This window comes from Cinclus cinclus, chromosome 10 (assembly GCF_963662255.1).
Source record: "Cinclus cinclus chromosome 10, bCinCin1.1, whole genome shotgun sequence".
Lineage (NCBI taxonomy): Eukaryota > Metazoa > Chordata > Aves > Passeriformes > Cinclidae > Cinclus > Cinclus cinclus.
Window position 1 is genome coordinate 11623024 of NC_085055.1, and position 17910 is coordinate 11640933.

Consider the following 17910-nt stretch of genomic DNA (forward strand, 5'->3'; position numbering starts at 1 on the left):
ATTTCAGAAAGCTTTTAGCACGGGGCTGGTGCATAGGTATGTATTTGGAGGATTAGGGAGCATGTTGTGAATACCAAAATACTTTCAGCCTTCTGCAACCCCCTAACCTACAGGGAAGAGCTGCAGGAAAGGCTACTACTGCTCCCAAAGCACAGCTCTCCTGCACCTCAGATACCATCAGTATGTGGGAGGTGGCAAGGGAAATTCATAGCCTCTTTACTGCCTTCTCAATGGTTGAGACACTGAAACACTGTATTAACCTGTGACTGGTGTGTGTGGGATTTATTGATTTCACAGAGGAACTATTAAACCTCCTTTAAACATTTCAGGGCTCCTCAAGCTTTTCCACAGAAGAGTAGCCACCTCCACAGAACAGAGTACGCAATCCCCAGTTCATCAGCAGTGAAGAAGGTCCCTTTGTTAATCCAGCAAAAGCTATTGAGAAGGCCACAGGCATAAGAATATGCAGTTTGCATCTGCTAAGATAAATCTGCTGGTTTGGGTATGTTGTCCAAAACACACTGATGTGAGAGTAAGAAGTGGTTAAAGAACAGGAGAAAGGATGGCAGAACTAAGGTGAGCAGCAGAAGCTTGGGAAGTGTAACTAAAGAACAGCAAAACTGCTGCAAGCAAATGAAATTAGTCACAAAAGATTAAGCATGTAACCTAATTGCAGGCAGAAAGGTGATGATACACCATAAAGGGCCTAATGGGTACCAGTCCAACTATGATTACTTGGTTCTCCAGTCCTGCAAGCAGTCTGAAAACAACTGCTGGTGCAGCAGAGAGTGCTTCATTTAAGTTTGGTAAAGAAGGATCAAGCTACAAGACCAAATTCTGCTCTGAATCATCCTGTCTGGGCTCAGCCTCCAGCTAAGTGAGGATTTTCTCCTTCTGTTCATGATACAAAAGACGCATTGACTTTAGTACTGGAATTCTCAAAATCCCAAACTTCTCATAATCCTGCGTTTACGATTACACCCTCTACTATATCCTCTACTCCCTCCTGCCCTGCACCACTGTGTGGGGCTGGTGGCCATCAGGTCACTACACACTTCTCTGAAGGGGTCCTGAGCCCACAGGCTGATGAGAATTACTGACAGCAACCACAGGAATGTGCAAGCACAGTGCATTGCTGGCTACCTTGCACTGTCACAACTTCCAGGACAGGACAAGGACCAGCTGGTGGGATGAATGAACTTTGTATGTGTTTGAGCTCACATTAAGGTTAATGTGTGAAACAATCTGCTCTGCAGGAAGTTGGTTAAACTAATTGGCTGCAGAGGCTTTGGGATGATTGCTGAATCGACCTGCTCTGCAGAAGGTCCAGGGTGAAGCAATGCCTCTATTGTAATAATTACTGTCTTGTGTCATCTTTCTGCCCTGAAGAACCAAGGACTTCTGAGTGTGCCTGTCCCCATGGTGTTGGATGGCATAATCTCAAAGCCCTGTGGGCCTCACCCCAGAACCATTCCAGAGGCAAAACATCAAAAAATCCCCAGGTGTTACAGCAGGTATTAATTAATTCAAAATTTACAAGCTGACTGATGTAATTTAATGCCCTAGAAATAAACAACCAGCAGACCTGACACAGTCATTTTCCCTCAAGGCTGACATTTTTAGTCTCCCAGGAGGGATGGGCATATTTTTTAAGAAGTCAGTCCCCGTGGCAGTGGCTGTGGTGGGTGAGCAGGACAGGCTCTGCCTCTGCTGGAGGCTGCTTTTCCAGTGCCCTCCGAGCCCTGTGACAGGGCCAGCATGCACAGGACAAGCCTTTGCAGTGCTGCTCTGGCACACCTCAGATGCCATGAGGCCAGCTGCAAGGACCAGGCAAGGCTCAGGAGGCCCTGGAGCCGATCCAGAGCTGTGTCCTGCCTGCCTGCTCTGCTGCCAGGCTGCCTTTGGGCAACGCTGCTGGCAAGGTGCCCCTGAGCTCCTCCCTGCTCCAACACAGCTCACAGGCTGCTGGCACAGCCCCGCTGGCCATCCTGTGTCTCTGCAGAGCCCAGCACACTGTCAACACACAGCACCTCACAACACATCACAGCAGGGACAGCAGCACACGCAGACCCCTTCCACCCCATGCTCCCTTTCAAGGATGGATACACTGCAAGAGAAGATGGGAAGATTTGAAGTTTTCCTTGCAGCATGGAGTGTCTCATTCAGAAAGATGCCAAAAGAAGCATTTGGAAGAGACTGGTATTCCCCACAGCCTGTGTCCTGCCTGTCCAGCCCTGTCCCTGACCACGGAACACAGATTCACAAAAGCACCAAGGTGCAATTCTAGCACTTCACTGAATTGCATGCACATGCTTCAGGCCAGGTTCGTAGCTCTTGCTTTGCACATCTACTTCAACAATTTCAGGAGGTTCCTGAAGCCAGCCCTATATCTTGGGATCCATGGTAACAGAAGTCTATAGTACCTGAACTGAGCTCCCATGATCCAGAGAATTCAATAAAATTATTTTTGTTTTGTAGATTCTTAGTCAGGACATTACCCCTTAACAGCAAAGCAGGGATAGTTCAGGTTCCCATCCAGGCCTTTTTGCTATAGTACCCTACATTCCCCACTGTTTCAGCCAGTCTGTCTTGAAATAGCCCAGGGACTTTGTCACGTTTCCTTTTCCTTGGCAAACAGCATTACTATTCAGTGTTCCCAATTTTTAAAGTTCTCCATCACTTGGCTCCCAGTTATAATTACATTCACACAGTCAGTAAAGATTTTCCTTGGATTTTTTTATCCTCTCTCCTGCTTTCACCTCCAGAGCTCTTAGTCAATGTTTGGCAAAGGCACACCATTTCCTAGTTTTATCCATTCTGTATTTGAGTTTGGTATTATTAGAAAAGAGATCCAAATAATTTCATTAACACACACCTGACCTCAGTCAAACATATCCTCAATCAAAACTTTCCTTGCTTCTTTTCCTATCAGTGTCCTGGACCCAGGAATGGCAATATTTGTCTTCCCTCCACTACAAAATAAAATGTTAATGATAGTCCCACTATAACTTGGGATATCCTGGAGTTTTGTCTAGGTTTCACTTCTGGAAAACAGATAACAGACAAATTATTTGATAATAATTTATTGTCAAAATAGACACGGGATAAATGGTGTTAGAAACAAGCAAAGCAGGCCAGAAAGTTTTAGGAAAAGCCAGGTAATATATTAGCCAGGTAGTGGAGAGAGGAGCTCAGTTACCAGCCAGTCCTGCATCCTCCAGGCAGCAAGATGCAAAGGAATGGCAATGGAAGGGACTTCTGCTGTAAAAACCTCTCCAGAAGGACATTTTAAAAATTGTCCTTTGGTTTTTGCCTGCTGGGATAAATGCTCCACCTGCATATCATTTCTGCTAAACAGGGGCTTCACTGCACACTGTCCTGTCCTCAGTCTAGACATGTGTTAGAGTTCCCCTCCAAAATCCAACTTAGACATTGTATTGCCATCCACTGCTCTGCTTTAACCTCATCATTTCCCCTACAGTGATTAACTGATCACACACAACACACAGGTGAGTAACAGGCAAGCTCTGTGTAATGCTTCTGCTGCTTAGCACCTACTCCAAAGGCTCTGCCTACCTGCTTATCCAGGGCTAGGCATGTCTGGCCTCAAGGAAAACAGCAAAACAAACACTATGCAGGAGATGGCAGCCTCCACTGATTCATCTCTGGTTTCTACTCTTGTCTTCACTTCAATTTACAGCATTCCCTCCCTGATAGTGTTTTACTCTCCCTCCACATTTCAAGGGAATCATGTGGGATCAAAATGCTCCACCAAAATCTAAACATTTTGTTCTGATTTTATTAGGAATGATAAGGCAATACAAACCACTCTATAAGTCTTTCAGAATGGGAATCTGTAATGTTGCTTTGGGGAAGTATCAAAATGAGATGAGTCAGCAACTCTGGAGCATTTTCCCCCCATCTTCTTCCAAAATGAAATTTCAACCGAAGATCATAATTTATCCCAGCACTGACAGACCACTGCTCACAAGGGGAACAGCCCATCCCTGCTCCTCCTGCTGGCATTAGGAGGACAATTACATGTTCCTAAATATCCAGTGCAACTAAGGCTAAGAGAAGAATATTTTGATTGAAGCTTACTTCTCTTTTATAATTTGTATTGCCGCTATCATATAAGACAAGCTAGGAAAGCAGGATTAGGCTGTTACTGATTTTTTCCTCTGAAGGTCTTTTGCCTGAACAGCAAAGCCTGATCTAACTCATTCCAGATATGAATTCAAGGTGCACAGCCCCATCCCTCCCTGTAGGAGCTGTACCATGGTGCTGTGCTGGAAGTTCAGGGGATACAGGAACCTCAACAGGATGCCAGATGAGAAACTTGCCCCCAAAGAGCCACAGAAATGCACCGTGCCATTCTCCTCACCTGACAAACAGAACAACACAGAAGGCAGTATCTCACCAGGGGAAAAGGTACCACTTTTGTTATTAATAAGAGTTGCATTTACAAGTTTACATGCGACAAGGATGGCATGGCTAGGGTGCCTGCCAGGAGCTGTGTTTTAGGAACATTTCAATGCAAGGCAGGAATCTATTTCCAGGAATCTGTCCCCTGACTCTTCTTAGGACTGCTGCTTCCTTGAGTATCCATTTTGTTCCCATATTGATGAAAAAGTCAGGGGACAGGAGGAGATTTTTAACTCCCAGTTAATGCCTTCATTCAGTGAGCCTCTTCAAACAGCCAGTGAAGAAGAGTACATACTCTAGAGAGAAATTAAAAGCCCATTACATTGCTCTCCTGCTATGCTTTGCCTTTGGAGACATTCCTCTCTCCCTCCACTGACCTGGCTTCCCTAAACTAGGGAAAAACCCCCCAACAAGTGTGCTTTCTTACAAGGTTTGCAAAATGTCCAGGATACTTGCCTGGCCTATCTGTACCTCTGACCAAATCAGCTAGTACCACTGGAGATCAAACAGGAATTAAAGAAATGGCATTGGCAGGAATAGTTTAACACCTCAAGCCTATTAGGGGAGAGAATGCAGCATTACTGATTCCAGCCCCTGACCTTGGAGTGATGTAAACAGGAGTGCAGCAACCCTAAAGGAGTTGTAGCAAAACAGTTATAGCATTGCAAGCAGATTAAAAATACAGTTAATATACATACTTCCCCAGATGCCTGTTCATTATTATTCAAGACATGTTTATTATGCAAAATGATAAAGCAGAAAAAAAAGGAGAGGAAAAGAAAATGCAAAGACACACTGAGCTTTTAGCATGACTGGGGTTTTCTCAATGCTGCTTAGATTTTTTTTTTAATTATGCATAATCATTCCCTTATTAGTAGGAATCTTTGAAGTGATTCAGGCTCTAATTTCAGTATTTCAAACTCACAGGTTTATACTGAAAAACCATAGTGAGCTCTTGTAAGCGACCCATTTTATTTCTCGCTGCATTCTCTATCTCTGCTAGAGTTTTCTACGTCTTCCCAATAAATTATGTATCAAAATTTGCTGTTTCAAAAATAATTAGAACACTGATTTAAACAACAAGGAATATCTGAGAGCAACACATTTTAGAAAAGATGTGTTTTGCACTTGGGGCAAAACCAATCCCAGCTGCAATGCCACTGAATTATACATATCATCATATGGAGAGGTACACTTGCAGTGTACTTGGAGTGACTGGGTGGACCTGTAGAGACTCTACAGCCCCATGATGAAGATCTGCTTCAGGAGAGCCAGGTTTGCCTCCCAGGCAAAATACTTCACAGGCACTCCCTTTCCCATGCCCCTGTGAGTTGTCCCAGGAATGATAGAGGGAAATCTGGGAACTGAGGGAAGAAATTTCACAAAGAAAAGTTGCACAGGAGTGGAAATTAATTTGGTGGTGAATTAGCTCCAGACAGACAGGAGAGCATGTTCTGAGTCTTCTGTTACAATTAGGCTGTAAACTCACTGGAGCAGGGCAGACCACTTTATTACATATTTCTGAATTCTGTGCAACAACCAGCCTGTGGTCTCAGCTTCTTCCCAAGCGTTGAGGCACTACAAGTAATACCCACTGCCCTATGTTCATTCTGTCCCTTTTTACTTTAGCATCAAATGCTAACAGTGGATTTTCAGGAGAGTTATGCCCCTCCCAAGAACAGGTGATGACTGAAAGCTTTGTGCACCATCAGGGTATTTACAGCTTCTGTACATTGTAAGAAATCAAAAGGGAGCACACCAATGACTAGGCAAGCTTGCTATGCAGACAGTGGCTCACATCCTACTTTCTGTAAAGCAGGATGCCTCCAACCAAAATATTATTTTCTTGTCTAGTTATCACCTAATTCCCATGTCGACCTCAGAGATAGCAATAACCTAGTCTGGGGAAAACAAAAACAGGTATCTAGCACAAGCAAACAATGCAAAAGTCCCAAACAGCTGCTTCCCAAACAAAGAAGTTTTATCATGTAATAAATTTAGGCCTCTAAAGCTGGCTAGGAATATATGGTTGGCTTCAACCCAGAAACCCTGGCTGACACTATCCCTGCCTGAACAGATGAGGTAGGGATGAGAAAACTCATTGCTGAAGGTAGCGATGTGGCTGAGCCATGGGAAGGTCTTACAAGTTTCTACAAAGTGCTGTCTCGCCACGTTTGGCTTTAGAGGACTCTACTCAGCCCTACTTTTGCACTAACCAGTACAAGGACGACATTTTCCTGGGGCTGGTTGTTCTAAGGTCATTAATTCAAGAGCCCATTGGCTTAAACTCAGAAGGAGTTGGCACAAGCCATCCCTAAGACCAGGCTGATAACAGCCTCTGTTCTGATCCAGGGCCAGGATGTCAGCCAAGACCTCAGCTGTCACACACAGATTAAACATCACCAAAAAACCCCACAAAACAAAAACAAAACAAACCCACAGTGATGACATGTTCAGTTACAGCATTAACCTGGGTTCAAGAGGAGGGACAAAGCCCCAATGCAAACAAACAAACAAACAAACAAAAAAAAAAAAAAAAAAAGAGCAAACAGAAAAACAATCATTACCCTGGATAATTTTATCTGAAACCAGTTCTGGACTTGAGGGTGCTCTAAGAAGTCCTTACAGGGCTTCCAGGCAGCATGGAAAGCAGCCAAACAATTCATTTATCAATTGGCTCGCATGAGTGAACAATATCTGTAGGGAATGTTGACCAATTTTTTTCACAAATCCCCCAAAAAAGGCTAGAGGAAAAAAAAAAAACAAAACAGGTACATACACAGAGAAAACAAAGCTGTAGTTTAGGGTCTGCTAACCCAAGAGCAAGGACAATGTGTCCCTTGGTGTGGCCAGCAATGAGGTTCAGGCAGCATGGCCTGGGGACCCTCGCCCCACAAGGAAACCTGCAGCATACAAAAGAGACTGCCTAAACAGCTTGAGTTCTTCTCAGACATACCCAGTTCTTTCATGGCATCTTGATCTCATCCCTTGTCCTTTATGATGAGCTTGACCCAAACTCCTTGCTCCTAACACTTTATCCACAAATTTTCTATTTCCTTGCCTTGAGGTTTGCTCCCAAGCACAGTGACTACACTGATCTACTCCTGTAAGACAAAGAGCCACCAGTCATAACAAGGCAAGTATCCAAAAAGGTCCATCACCCATCCACTGCAAGCAGAAACCTTGGATCACATCAATAAAATGAACAGTTTCACTCTTACTAGCTCAGACAGAGCTCAGTGCCATCAAGCTGTGGCAGGTAATGAGGTTCACTTCATTAAGCACCGGCCATCACAGTGCATCCTTCCCCATCAGCCTTCTCTGATTAACCTTCCTACTCAAGACAGGCACACTCACTGGAAATAAGCAGGCCCATTAAACCACCCTCACTTGAATACATGTGTGATCTGGTGCCTTTTAGGATACTTGAAATGACTAACAGATGTGTTTACTGGACAGCATGGTTTCCTGCTGTCTACCACCTCCTGGTGTGTCCCTCCCACCCTTCATATTGTGTCTCACTACTACTAGAGAGAGGTAATTTTTCTCTACATCTCCTCTAGTGTCTCAGCTGTCAAACATAATTTTCCAACTCTCTATCTTTTCTTTTTCCCAAGACCCACACCTTTCCCTCCCCTGCACTATTTGTTCAGAAAATGACGACAACTCATTGATCCAAGAGGACCCCGTTGGCTGGCTGTGGCTCTGTGACACACTCTGATTTCCTGCAATCCTCATTTACAGGACACTGATGGTACAAGGAGCCTCAGCACTGGGCCAGAATAGTATTCTGCACTGCACAAACAGTGCAAAGCATCAGTCCTGAGCCCCTGACAATGTGCCCAGAGGGACGCACACGCAATAATGCAGTACCACACCATGCCTGATATTACCTTTAGGACTCTGATAGCTTTACAGAAAGAGGAAGTTTTCATTGTTAGTAAACCAATTTAATTTATTTAGAAGCAGTCAATTATGTTTACTGGGCTATGAAAGAACAGGAAGCGTCTGGCATCCACAGAGATCCAGACTGATCTCTCTGTCTCTTCTTGACAAGCAGCCAGTTTTGAGACCTATCTCGCCAGGCATACTAACACATCCACTTGCTTTCTACCCTGAGCTGCTGGGGAGACGGAGTCTCGTTATATCCCAAAGGAAAAGGGGAAATCCCAATCATGGGAATGGTATAAAACTGACCAGGAACAAAGATGGAATATAAAAGTTAGGAAAAATTTCATAGAGCAACCCAAACTGCTGTCCTTTCAGTGGTCCCATCTCCATGCTCACGTACACTTTTGAAGCAAAGTTAAGTACCCAGACAAGAGCAGAATCACTCACTGTAAATTTACACAAAGGCAGATGAGATTAGAATCTGGCTATGCATTGTAAAGCTATCATAACTACAGAAATGAGAAGTGTATTATTAACTATCACTTTTTACTATGTAGAACTAGAACAAAGTTATTTGAAGCATAAAAATTCTGGCAAAGGGCTGCCATATTTAATAAATCACCGAATCAATTATTCACTGTGAAAATCAATTACTTACTTTAAATGAGAATCTTATGAATAACCTCATGCCCTTTCATGCCATCTAAGAAAGTTATAAGGAAATTAGTCGGCAAAAATTGCTGCACTTATCTTTTATATGCATTAAAAAGACCACACAAATTCAGGGAATTTCTGCCAACAGAACAGTCCAGAACCCTTTAAAGAGAGTCACGGTGTTGCTGTGGATTTACACTACAGCTAAAAGCAGAGTATGACCCATTGGGGCACCACCTATGATCAGGTATCTGAGTGCAATTCAGAAGCAATCCCATTGAGTCCATGCCATTTCACAAATGAGAAATCAGAATATGACCAGCCAACGCTATACAAACGCCTCAACAATGTAACTTACATTAAGTACAAACTTAAAGGAACAGAAAGTGTATCTTCACAGGTCAGGAAATATTGCCACGAATCTCCGTTGAGACACTTTAAAGTGAATATTGCATGGCCTTGCAGCAGCTCCTCACCGCTCCTGCTTTTAAAGGTTTGCTGATACGTGACTGTTTTCAGAAAAAGCTGGAAGTCCCAGGGCAGTCTGTTTCCTCCCAACTACAAAACCCAGACACTCTAGGAGACCAAAGTACTTACTGAGCTGTAGAGATATCCCTCAGCGTTCATGGCAACGTACAGACCTGCCTTCACCCCTTGGATTGCCACCACACGAAGACCCACAGGAATTAGATTGAAAAGGGCTGTGGAAGGAAAAGAAAAGCAAATGTTATGGACCCATCACCCTACAATAGCCACGGCTGCTTTTGCCCTAGGGTCAGCCCACCCCACTGCTGCCTCTTCACATTAGAGACTGCACTAGGATCAACCATCCTGCTTCAGGGATGCAGCTACAGGGAAGGAATGCAGCTATGGAAGGGAAGCTACAGGGAAGGAATGCAGCTATGGAGCCAATGGTGAAAGGAAATTTTTAAAAGTACTGAGTTTGGCTGCCTCCCAAATGCCTTAACACACCCATCAGTCTGTCTGATCACTGCCTTTGCAATGCCGAGGGCTCAACCGTGCTCCCAAGCGAGAGCATTGTGACAGCTTTTGGAGGGCCAGCTGAGCCAGGGTAACTGCACATGTTCAGACTTTGCCTGTGGCAAACACAACAACACAACTCAGTTTAGCTCACCCTGAAACACATTTAAGCCCAGACACACTTTCCTGCATTTGCCATATGCTAAAAGAGTATGCAGACAGTGACCATGGCCAGAAGAATGCAAATTAACTTGGCTGTGTGTTTGCCCATGTGATCCTGGGCTGTCAGGGGAATGAAAAACCCAAGAAGAGATAGTGCTTCACTCTGGGACATCAGCACTGCTCCCCATTCAGGATCAGCACTGGAGAGGACAGAAGAGGACAAGATCTTCCATTATTCAGTTTTACTGCAATCTTATTGATTAAAGCATTGCAATCACTTCCTCTCAGTTAATTACTTTACTGCTTGATTCCCACCCAGCAGACCCTGTATCTCATCGAAAGATTTTCCCCATGAGTATATACATTAATGTACTGTCAGGCTTTTGCTACATTTCTAATAGCCTGGGCTCAAAGAGGAGACTATTATCAGCACTGATAGACTGAGCACTGAAGCATTAGAATGGCTTTGTTTCTATTGAACTTTATAGGACAAGAGTATTTAGATGTTGCAGGTTCCCTTGTGCTTCAGCTTACCAAGAGCTAACTAGAACTCATCCCAGGAAGCTGAAGATATGGAAAGATGGGCACTGGGTCAGCCACACATATAAGCACGAATACAGTGGAAATATTTCACGCAAGCTCGCTTCCCACACAACAGCCCTGAAACAGGAATATGCAATGTCACTTTGCTCAGGTCATCTACCAGTGTCTTGGCTGAGCTGGTTTAAGGGTTGCCTCCAAAAGAGGATCCATAAATTCCAGTGCACATGAATATAATTTTTTCTTCACTTAATTCCCAAGGAAGACTGGATGACTCCCCTCAGTGAGCTGCCTAAAATGGAGACACCTCAAATCTAACCAAAAAAAAGCCCTACTCCCACCTCAGCCCCTCCTTGTGCTTTCAAGCACCATATTCAGCAAAACATCAAAGCATGTACTTTTGGTAAAGTCTTACCAAATCCAGTGCCTGTATGTGTGGTTTTGGGGGAGAATGTCAATAGATGTATATGGAAAATACAGTCCACGCTGGGTACTGGTGAGTAACTGGAGTCAAGGACAGTGCTACTCTAGCACTGTCCCTAAACTATTCTGATACTGTCCCTAAACAAGACAAACACATCCCAGAGTAACTACTCAGCATTAGAAGTGTTGCCTATCCCTTTCTCCCTACCAAGAAGGTCTAAAACCTTATGCAATTAACAAGTCTATAAGCAATTCCCCTTCCCTATTTCTTCCTCCTACTGAAAAATGGAGCATATTACTGCTAATAATGAAACAAAATGGGCATCATCATTCACTTCCTACAGCCAATTTGTCTTGCATAGAAAGCTTGTGACAGACCATTCAAAGCATTCATTAAGCAGCAAGGTGATAACACCCAGAATCAGTGGTTGAGAAGTTCCACTTGGAAGCACCCACGTGTTTCCATCCACCTCTACATGCAAAGGAAGCAAAGGAACAATCCTATTTTGCTGTGCTACAGTAGGAGGATCACTGCTGGTTCCCAAACTCCCCTGGGACCCTGCTGCACCCATGATCATGGCAGAGAATCTCCTCTAATGCAGGGAAGCAATTGGACAGGCAAGCATAAGTGCACAAAGCTGACAGAGGTAACTGGCAGCCAAAAGATGTTTTAGGAAGCAAGTATCTTCCTCTGTTAAAAAAAACCCAGCACTTTGGGTCAATCAAGATTTTGTAAATTCCCAGAGCTACATCTGCACTCAAATCTAGAAATACCTTTGTAGAAGTTGATGCCTTTTATTATCATGCTTCCAAATAAATATTTCATATTTGGAACAGATTTAAAAGCTTATAAGCTTTATAGTAATGTAAAAATGGGGGGAAACCTCTCAATCAACCTCAAAAGCATGATGTCTCATTTTTTTCTCAGGAAAAAAATCTGATTCATTTGAAACAGCAGATTTGAAAACAGGAAAGAGGACTAGCTATGGTAGAACAGAACTGAACACTGGGTGTGCTGATATGAAAAAGAGAAAATTTAGAAAATGCTTTTAAAACTGCATATATTCTACGCCATCTGCGGCTTCATGGAAGGGACATGCTCTTTTACTTCATGGGCAAAAGAGAAAAAAACTTGAAGATGTTGAATATTTGTGCTCCTTTTTTCCATTATATCTTACCATCTTCAACCAGTGGTATTTACACCTGACCCTACTACTACTTCTAGCACATTTGAGTCCTAAACACATGAGTATATTGTCACTGTTATGTTACAGTAATTTATCAGCTAAATTCTGAATGCATGTTTCCCTATGGGTCTAAGTTATCTACAGAAACAGAAGAGTGAGGCAAGACCTGCCATGTACAACGTGTGGTCCATATGCTCAGCTTTAAACAGCAGCAAGTCAGAGGAGCTAAAGTCATTTACAACAGGTGATTTGTTCTTGAGCAACATTTGTGCTGCATGTGGATAACAAAGAACTAATGGTGGATGCAATAGGTCTCAGTGCATGAGGTGGTGAGGATTAAGATCCTGAGGGAGTGAGGAAGGTTGATGAGATGATCAAGAGGCTCTGGTGCAATGCACAATGAAAGAAAAAAAAGGAGGGAACTGCATTTGCTTAACTCAAAGAAGGGAAAGCACAGACAGATTCTTCTCACAGGAACACAATGAAAGAACAAGAGGCACTACACAAAAGCCTCAAATAGAAATGAGGACTGGATATGAAGAAAATTATCTACAAGGAGAATAGTGCAGCACAGGAACATGAGAGGTTAGGAGAGGTTATGGAATAACTCATTCCTAGAAATGTTTGAAAGAACTTGACAAGGGTTTGTACAGCTGAAGACAACCTAACTGGGATGCTGGAATGCAAGCCTTTTTAATCTTTTGGTGCTTCTGGCTAGAAAAGCCCCAAACAATATTCTAGATTTAGTGGGCTGTTGCCACCTGGTCAGTCCAGTTCACCTATCCTTTCTGTACTGTCCATTTGCCAAAGCTTTTCTCTCCATTTGCCAAAGGATTATGTGGGCAGACAAGGAAGTCCACTTGCTCTTACAAAGGAGAATTACCCTGCTCAGCCCAGGGGAGAGCAGTAACAATGCAAGCACTGGCAGCAGCAGTGAGCCCTGAAAGGCCATTTGAGATCACTGGAGCTGGAAGGAAAAGGCACTGCCCCAAGTTGTGGTTCATACATCACAGGAGGAACACAAACAGGGGCCTCCTACACCATGAAAATGCACTCCAGTGGGAAGAAAACTCTTCACATATCCCAATGCCAGCAGCCAGAAAACGTGCCCCTTTGATTACATTGAGATGGCAAGTCTCTAATGGCATGGCAGAAGGAACAGATGTCCCAATGCTGGCTCCTGGGAAGCTGGCTGGATGCCCATTCAAATGCCATTAGAATTTGGCTTCTGGGTTTTTTTTTTTCTTTAAGTGAGAGGAGGTGGAAAATAAATGCCATCAGCTTCAAGAACACACATAAAATGGGTAACAGATAATTAATTTTAAAATTGCTTAAATATTAGCAGTTCCTCTTGTATAAATAACTGTTTTTTTATCAGAACTTTTAATTCCATCAGATGTATCTGAGGGACACGGCATGTCTCATTTTAAACATTTATTTTGCCAGAGTAAACCAACCTAACACATTCCATGAACATTATGCATCCTTTCACAATGCTAATTTGAATAATTAGTGTGGGGAAACAGAACACAAAGCAATGTATGGAACACAGTGTTCACCAGCTGTTTAACTGTGCCTAGATGACTTCTGCATGGAGAAGAGATGGTCATCTAGGGTGGGAAGGATCTTCTTGTGGTTCTCTAGAGTGCTGTTCCCTGCTGTGCATGCAAGTTAACCAACCCCTCTTCAGGACTGGGAAAATACTATTTATCTAGTCTTTGATGAGATTTGTTCTTGCACACACTTCTGATTGGCTGGTCAGGAATCTTCTGGAGAAGCACTTCAAAACAGAAAACTGCAGTGAAGCAAATCAGTAAGCTGCTCACTTAGACAAGTAACTTTTGACTTTCTTCTGGTCAAAGTTTGTGAATTTTTTTTTGAGAAAGAGAAAAGAAAAAAAAGGCAGTTGGCTTTATTTTGGCACTTCCAAAGTGCAAAACGTGATTTTGTTTTGAAGCTGTAACTGGAAGCTTTATATATTCTAAAATGTTCATTCAAATTGAAGATTTATGAACAAGACCACGTGGTAAAAGTTATACAAAACTGAATAAAGCACAGTCCTAATTTCATTTTCAGGAGCCAAATATTATCAGGTTGGATTCTTTCCCTCTTTTGAGATCCCCTGAGATCAGAAGATGGGGAATTCTTTGGCTTTGATCTTCTCTCAACAACTTGCCCAAATTTTCCAGCACAGTCCCTGACTTTGAAGCCGGTGGCTTGGCACACTTCAGTGAGATGCCTCCTATCTCACCCAGCTGCTGGGGCAGGGCTGCCATCTCACCAAATAAATTCACACTCTAGAAGTGTACTTCAGCCTATCTATATCCAGTTAAGAAGACTGGGTGGAAGCAGCTCTCAAGTACTCAGCACCCAACCAAGTTCATCTCTGACATTTCTGAGGGGATGTATAAATCACAGCTCTTTGGGCAACTGGGGCCCTACCTCAGCCACGGGAACTCAGGAGGTTCCCCTGCAACCACTGAGGATACAGCAGCTTCCCTCATCTCCCCTGTCAGTCTGAAATATTGCAAACTGCTCTTACATTTCTCTGCTGTTTACCTAAATTCATCCCTTCTCCCATTTAAGCCCATTACTTTGTTGTTCAGTGCTCCATGATAGATGAGGGCAATGAATCCCTGTCATCTCTAGCATACCTTCCCATGTTTTTGACAAATAGGCCTCCAATGGGACTTTCTGAAGCTTAAGAACACCCCAGGTCTTCTTCCTTTAAGAAAAAGCAGCTAATAGTGCCCACTGAACTCACCCCATGTGTTGGTATCTGTCTGAGAGTATCCCAAGGCCAGATTCTTCTTCAAGGAGTCTCTGAGCCTAGAAGTGTGTGTGTGTGGGTGTATGCGTATGTGTGTGCATGTGTGTGTGTGGGTGTATGTGTGTGTGTGGGTGTATGTGTGTGTGTGTGTGTATGTGTGTGTGTAAGTCCTCAGATTCTCCTACTCCACACACAAATCAGAAATTGTTTTACCACAATTGCAGTATTTAATTTGTTCAATATCAGTGTATGAAAAAGGACTAAAACCTGACAAGTGCCACGTTTCTGGTGGATGCAGCCTTTTGGTCATTCCACAAGGGCTCTGCCAGCCACCGGCAATTTCAGTCACCATCTTCTCACAGCTCCCCTCTTCTTTATGGACCCCCAGCCCTGAGCTGCCTGCAGCAGGGCAGCCCAGAACTGCACCTGCTACAGCACCCTGAAGCTTCCTGGGGATGGGGTAAACACCAGGGATGTGGGGCTGCTGCCACCTGGCTCCCCTGTCCAAGTGCACCTTCACAGGACAATGTCAATGCCCTGTTACATGTGCTGCATATCTACAGACACCCTCAACCTGCAGCCCAGTAGGGGCTTCCTGTAGGAATGCCTTTCTGTAGGAATGCCACCCTCAATCCAGCTAGGACTATCTTTGAATTAGACCAAGACTTGTCTGCAAATCAAGCAAGCTCCTCCTTTCACAAAATTTGTTTCCATCAACCCTACCACACAGAGGAACTTTCGCTCACCTATAGTAATAACTGGGAAGCCAAATTCCTAGCTGGCCAGGTTAAATAACCCTCTAGCAGTGGTACAGGGAGCTCCAAACCAACACAGATGAGAAAAAGCAAGACTTAAGAGTCCTACTCTGCAGATGCAATTTGTGGCAGCAAGGATCTGAGCTTAACTGCCCACCCAGGGATGGTACTCTGATGCCTATGAAATGAAGAGATGCTGCAGAAAATAATTCTACACCTTTTTTAACTCTTTAAAGAGCCTTGGCATAGACAAAACAACTTTGTCTTCAGAAGGAAGACTGACAACTGCTTTGCATGCACTTAAACCAGTATGGCTCCTGCACATGGCCATGGTTTTTAAACTGTGGGGCTCTGCTGCCCTTTGCTGTACACCATGAACCCAACCCCTTTGAACATGGCTTTGGAAGATGACCTTCTTTGACAAGGTCATTTGATACCCTCAGCCTTTACACCAGCCTCAAAGCACGAGACTTCAGTGAACAGCTGCTCTTCTCCAGCCTAGAAATTCCTGATGCTTGCTGAATTTTTGAAGCTAAAATAGTGAAAACGATTTTCTCCTCTTCTCCTTGGAGAGAGAATTCCCCGTATCCTTTACCCACGTGGCATGTGTATAAATATAATCTCCTTTCTCTTCTGGCAGCAATTCAAATCATGGGTTTTATTCTCCACCCCACCCAGATGGCAGTTACAGAATCGGGGCAGGAGGGAAGAAGATCAGAGAGGAAACATATGAAATTATACTGACAAGATTTAAAGGGGACAGATAGATAGAAAAAAATGTGCAGAAAACAGCTGTCTTCCTCCTGATTTGATCTTTCCAAAAATGAAGCTGCACAAGTGAGACCCACTAGGTGATACATTTGATTGTAATTGGGTTGCAAAACAGGCTAATTTTTCTTACTGTAGTCACTGTTTTCGTCCTTGGTCCCATCAATTGTACCATCTGGGTGCATCTGCAGGAAGTATTCCTGCTGGCTGAATAACCTTGTCACAATTCCTTTCAGCTGGGGTTCTGCAAAATAAAAATAATAATTGTTACCAGATATACTGAGTGGCACAAGACCCAATTTGCTTGTCCCCCATTAAGCCCTGAGCAAATGAGAAGTGCCTGGCATGTAAGACTGTTTTCAGTGATTCCTTTCAAGAATGGTTGTAAAATATTCATATAAAATACACAGACATACAGGCAAATACAACTGAGATCAGATGAGCAGGTAAAAGAAAATGCATACTTGGTGCAGTAGAAACAGATTATGGAATATCAATTCTCTGAAAGTTACCTACCAATTGGAAGTATTTAGACAGTTGATGTACTTTGAATATGCCACTTGTTCAGAAGAAAATTTGCTAGCAGTGTTGCAAAGAATGTGCCCACTGTTTCTTATTCTGTTTGTGAAGCCAACCACCTTGCTTTTTGTATGGTTGAGTCACTATCATGCAGTGTCAGCTTTAAGCCAATGAAAAGCTACTTAAATCACTGGTATGACAGTGGTGTAAACCAGAGCAACTGAGTGCTGAATCAGGGCTGCATGTGAGTCCAACACTGTGGGACTTCGGGAGAAAAATTTGGAAAGGAACAGACACAAGACATTTCCAAAACTGACTTCTGAAGCATTTATGGGGCTACCACAATGGTAAAAATAGAACAGACCACCTGTTTTAAAATCCTGCATGTTCCTTCCCCCCTAAAACACGTGCCACACACTCTGGCAGATTAGAATCTTTGTCTCCAACAGGGACCTTTCAGTCTCTGTGCATCATGAGCCAGCCATGCTCTGGCTGGGTCTTCCTTTCTGCCTTTACAACATTTTATACCTTCCTGCTGAAGGCTAAAAGGAAAACATGAAAAAAAGCAAAACAAATTTGAACTTCACATGACAGAGGTGTGCAGCTTTACCACCAGTCTCTTTGTCCCCCTACCAATCATCACAAACTAAGTAGTGAAAAACAAATTCAACTGTAATCATGCAAGTCTTAAAATTTGTCACAGGCATTGCTGCTGGAACACAAATGAGCTGACTGCATGTGAGCAGACACACTCACTGGATGGAGGAGATCCTCCTTGTGTGACAGGAGGTTGTGGTTTTATGTGACCACCCACCAAAAGTAAATAAATAAGACC

General features: G+C 43.5%; 1 protein-coding gene across 2 annotated transcripts in view; it reads right to left on the bottom strand.

Annotated features, from left to right (window-relative positions):
* Positions 1-17910, bottom strand: part of FGF12 (fibroblast growth factor 12) — a 138395-nt gene that overhangs the window by 59766 nt on the left and 60719 nt on the right. For both annotated transcript variants that reach the window (XM_062499104.1, XM_062499103.1), the window contains exons 2-3: positions 16690-16800; positions 9568-9671 (exon numbers count right to left, since the gene is read on the bottom strand). In XM_062499104.1, the coding sequence (XP_062355088.1) occupies positions 9568-9671; positions 16690-16800 (215 nt within the window). The remainder of the gene's footprint in view (positions 1-9567; positions 9672-16689; positions 16801-17910) is intronic.